General features: G+C 31.6%; 1 protein-coding gene across 1 annotated transcript; it reads left to right on the top strand.

Moving 5' to 3' along the window:
* The first annotated feature begins 1,640 nt into the window (after positions 1-1,640).
* LOC126880376 (serine/threonine-protein phosphatase 6 regulatory ankyrin repeat subunit A-like) lies at positions 1,641-2,702 on the top strand. Its single transcript, XM_050644201.1, has one exon. It carries the CDS (start codon positions 1,641-1,643, stop codon positions 2,700-2,702), a length of 1,062 nt encoding a protein of 353 aa, XP_050500158.1.
* The last annotated feature ends 1,893 nt before the right edge of the window (positions 2,703-4,595 follow it).

Raw genomic sequence — 4,595 nt, 5'->3', positions numbered from 1 at the left:
TGGCGAATCGTAAAAAGGGCCATAGGAAACTCAATGTAAAGTTCTGAATTGTTGAATTCCTGCTTCCCTAATTATTCTACATCAAAAGTCATGAGAGAATAGGTACTTGTAGAGAATTAAAATCTATTAAAATCAAAAGTTAAAATTGTTCTACGATTTAAATGCATTCCAAAATTTTGAAAAATATGATACATTTGCCACAATAGGTATGCGTGTAAAAGTAAGGCCACACGTTACTATTTAACTCACACCATTGACTGAATAAAAAAATCTTTATTATTAATGCTTTCTCCGCAACTGAGGGTATCTTATCAACTGTATTGTTTTTAAACAATAGCATAGAAAAAAGTGTTGTGTGATTTGAACAATAGATGATAAAATAAAAATATTGACAGTTCAAAAATGTGAACATTATTGCATTGTGTGTGGCCTAAGTTTGGGCTGAAAACTACAATGTATTACATTTTTACAAAATTTTGGAATATGTTTAATTACGTAGACCAATTTTAACAGTTATTTCCAATACAGATTTCAATCCTCTTCAAATAGTTTCTAATGTCTTTTGATGTAAAATAATTATTAGGGAAGCTGGAATTCAACAGTTCAGAATATTACATTGAGAATGCAAAACTTTGACTCATGTCAAAATTCTCAATGTGTTTTAATTGTATTCATTTTTATCGAATCCTGAGAAAACTAATAAATATTTTTGAAAAATTTAAACTCAGAATGAAAGACTACATTATTACCGAGGGCTGAAAGTCCCTGAAAACTTCTATAATGTTTATTTTAATAAGTTACAGGGCTGAAAATAAAAGAGAAGTGTGATATTTAATTTCAAATATTTCATTCAATAGAATCTGCTTGTTTATTCTAAGGGGCTTTCCGCACTCGGTAATAATGTAATCTTGCATCCTGCGTTTAAATTTTTCTAAAATACTTGGTTTTCTCAGGATTCGAAAAAAATCATATTAGGATTCAAATGACAGTAAACTCTCGTGACGTAATCTCACCCTTAATGTTCATTGGTTAGTCGATTTAGGCAACCGTAGTAATGTCTAAGAACCGTGGCATAGCCCTATGCCACCCTATGCCCTATGCCTACTCAATCCAGTGACGGAGCTAGACATTTGCCTTAGGGGGAACTTAAAATAAAAAACCAACCAAAAGACATAAAAAAGATAAACCCAAACTACATAAAAGACCTAAATAATAACTCAATGCTTTAATTTCCCTTCACTTTCCTAACTAGCATGTTTATTGGGATGGATTTGTCTATCTTCTGTGGCTTGAATTTTATATCACCTAATATATTTTTATGTTTTAACAATTTTTTTTCTTTAATTTTTCACCTTGTTAGGAAGGAAATTTCCCCATTTTCATTTTCATTTTCCTGATTATCATACTAATTTTGTTCGGGTTTAAGTTGAGTTTGATGAAATAAATCAAATCAATACAAAAAATTGTAGTTTCGCATTTAATTATTAATAAAGATTCAAATGTCCGCCTATGGTTATCTATCAAAAGTTGACGTTTCTCAATTATCTAGTTGTTTTTACGTCAACGTGTCAATATCTAGAAAATATATAAAAATTTTGTTACAAAATAGCAATAGTGAAATTTAGGAAGATTTAAAAAATATGGCAACTAATAATATTAACAATGAATTAAAAAATGCAGTCTATAGCCGAAACTTAGAACAAATTAAAGCTCTTTTGTGTGCAGGTGCCAATGCTAACTTTAGAGTATGTAGGAGTGAAAATACATTACTGCACACTACTGATAGTGTAGAAGTTGCTAAAGAGCTTTTGCTAGGTGGTGCGGACGTAAATGCAAGAAACACTTATAATGACACTCCACTACATTCTGCTATAATAGGGGCGAATAAATTAGAATTAGTTAGAGAACTTCTGAAACATGGTGCTTATGTTAATGCAACAAAGCGTAAAGACAACACTCCACTGAACCTTGCTGTAAGGAAAAGTCATAAAAATCTGGAAGTAGTAAAAGAATTATTAAAATATGGGGCTGATATTAACATAAGAAATCGTGAAAAACGGACATTATATCATAATGAAGATTCCTCCCCTTTAGATAACGCTGTAGGTGATCTGGAATGTGCTAAATTGTTGATTAAATTTACTTTAGTAAGGAACTTCGATAAGAATTACAGAAAAATTATTGACTTATCTCCTTATACCGAATGGAGTAATTACAGTAAACTATCAAGTTATCTGGATGACTGTGTTTGTGAAATGCTTCAGATGAAAGCAGATGAAATAAAAGACTGCGTTCCACTATATGAATTTGTTACAAATAACAACATAGTTCATGTATTGTACAGTAATCAATTAGCTGCAGGACTAGCAAAAATTGATTATTCCATACGCTATCCTATATATCATGATATCATATCAGAACAAGTAAAAGCTCTTTTAGAAAGAACAGATTTATTAAAGAAGTTAAGCCAGATACAATTTTATACTAAATTAGATGTGGCAGATCAAGATGACGAAGAAAAGAAAATTATTCTGGACCATGATTCTACATATAATATAGCTCAATATCTAACTAATGATAACTTGTTAAACTTTATAACAGCGTTTGATGATTCCAATAAGCGTACTTTAGAAGTAGAACCGAATACAAAACTTTATGAAACTTCTATAAGTGATGATACCAAACGTGCAAGATTAAAATAAATATATTTTGCGTTAGTCTTATAACGTTAATTCAGCATATTCCTGCATCGTCAGAGACTCGGACTGATACAAATTCATACACAGACGCCCGAAGATTGTCTCCTGCTTATTTCTCACTTCAAGTGGATAGTTACAAACGTGACATCTACTCTGATGGCCACAAACGAAACACGATTCGATAAAATCGTTTTCTGTTTTTTTGGGCTGTATGAATTTTGCGAAAATTTTAGTATTTCCATAGATGGATTTAAATGCATCAATAGCAAAGGTTTTGCTAAAATCCTACAGCTTAAAATAACAGCAAACGATTTTAATAAATCTGGTTTCGTTTATGGCTGTCAGAGTAGATGTCACTTTTGTAGCTATCCACTTGAAATGGGAAATAAGCAAGAGACATTCTTCGGCCGGCTGTGTGTGAATTTGTTTCAATCCGAGTCTCTGATGATGCAGGAATATACTGAATCAACGTTGTATTGGCATTGAAATCCGCAGTGGGACAGTAGGAATTAAAGCTCCCTTTATTCTATATTTCACTTAATACTTCATTAGAAGACCTGTCCCTTCGAGTATGTGATGCCATTGGTGCATGATTTCGCACAAATTGTACTTAAGTTGGACTGGAGGGGTGTACGAGATTTTGTGTAATTGTTTTATTGTTTTGTTGCAATTAATTATAATATTTATAATCATAAACAAACAGTTCGTGATTGAAAGAACTCGAAAATAACCAAGTATTTGTAATACAAAGTTGTTTAATTTATTTAAAAAGTGTAATAAACGTTTCACAAAACCATTTGATAAAAGTTCTTTATCTACTCTATCTCATATTATGTATAAGTTTTTAGTTTGTGAAAACTGTCATTATAGATAGCAGTCCGTGAAGGGTTTAAAGTGTGCGTAAAGTAACAATGTATTTTAAATGTGATTTACTTTTTCGCACTGTTTTTTGGCACACTTTTATATAATCAAATATCCTTAACTTTCGCGTTGTCATGGTGATGACATGTGAGCAATAAATTACAAAAAAACTTTTGACAGTTTGGTGGTTTGAAAGAAGTTAGAATTTTTAAATGTTAAAGTTCTAAAAATTGTAGAATAGAAATGAATTCCAGTGACGAAGAGTAGATAAAATATTGTATGAAACTGTGCGTGAAGTACTTTTTGCGAACTTGCGCGATGTATAGCACTCGCTAAGTTGTCGCTCGTGCTCTAAATATCGCGTGCGTTCGCAAAAAGCATACTTCACGAACTGTTTCATAAATAACTATTTATGTTTCAACATTTTTTTTCTTTAATTTTTTACCTTGTTAGGAGGGAAATTTCCCCATTTTCATTTTCATTTTCCTGATTCAATCATACTAATTTTGTTCGGGTTTAATTTTTATGAATTATTTTTATGAATAAAAAAATTGTAGTTTCGCAAAGATTCAAACGTCCGCCTATGGTTATGGTTATCTGTCAAAAAAGTTGACGTTTATCTAGTTGTTTTTACGTCAACGTGTCAGGTGTCAGTGTCAATGGGTGCGTTCGGTCGGACGACCATAGCGGCTGGCTGTCAGCAGAAATCGGCTGAGTGGTTGCACCCAGCCGTGATAGGGAAAGCTTAAGTCCACTTTACATCAACAATAATTGGACAAAAAATTGACAAGTTATTCAAGGTCAAATTTGAATTATACAAAACACAATTCTACATCCAATTTTGCCGTGAATAAAAAGAAAATAAAGAAATTTGACAAAATAAAACATATCCAATTGTTCTATTTCATCAAATTCCTTCATTTTCTTTTACAAACATACATTTTGTACTCGTCAAATTTGGCCTTGAATAACTTTGTCAATTTATTATTCAATTTATTGTTGATGTAAAGTGGACATTAGTAAATCTCTCAGCGG

The sequence above is a fragment of the Diabrotica virgifera genome, chromosome 2, assembly GCF_917563875.1.
Source record: "Diabrotica virgifera virgifera chromosome 2, PGI_DIABVI_V3a".
Classification (NCBI taxonomy): Eukaryota; Metazoa; Arthropoda; class Insecta; order Coleoptera; family Chrysomelidae; genus Diabrotica; species Diabrotica virgifera.
Note: the sequence above shows the minus strand (reverse complement) of the source record. Positions and strands in the feature narration are given on the sequence as shown.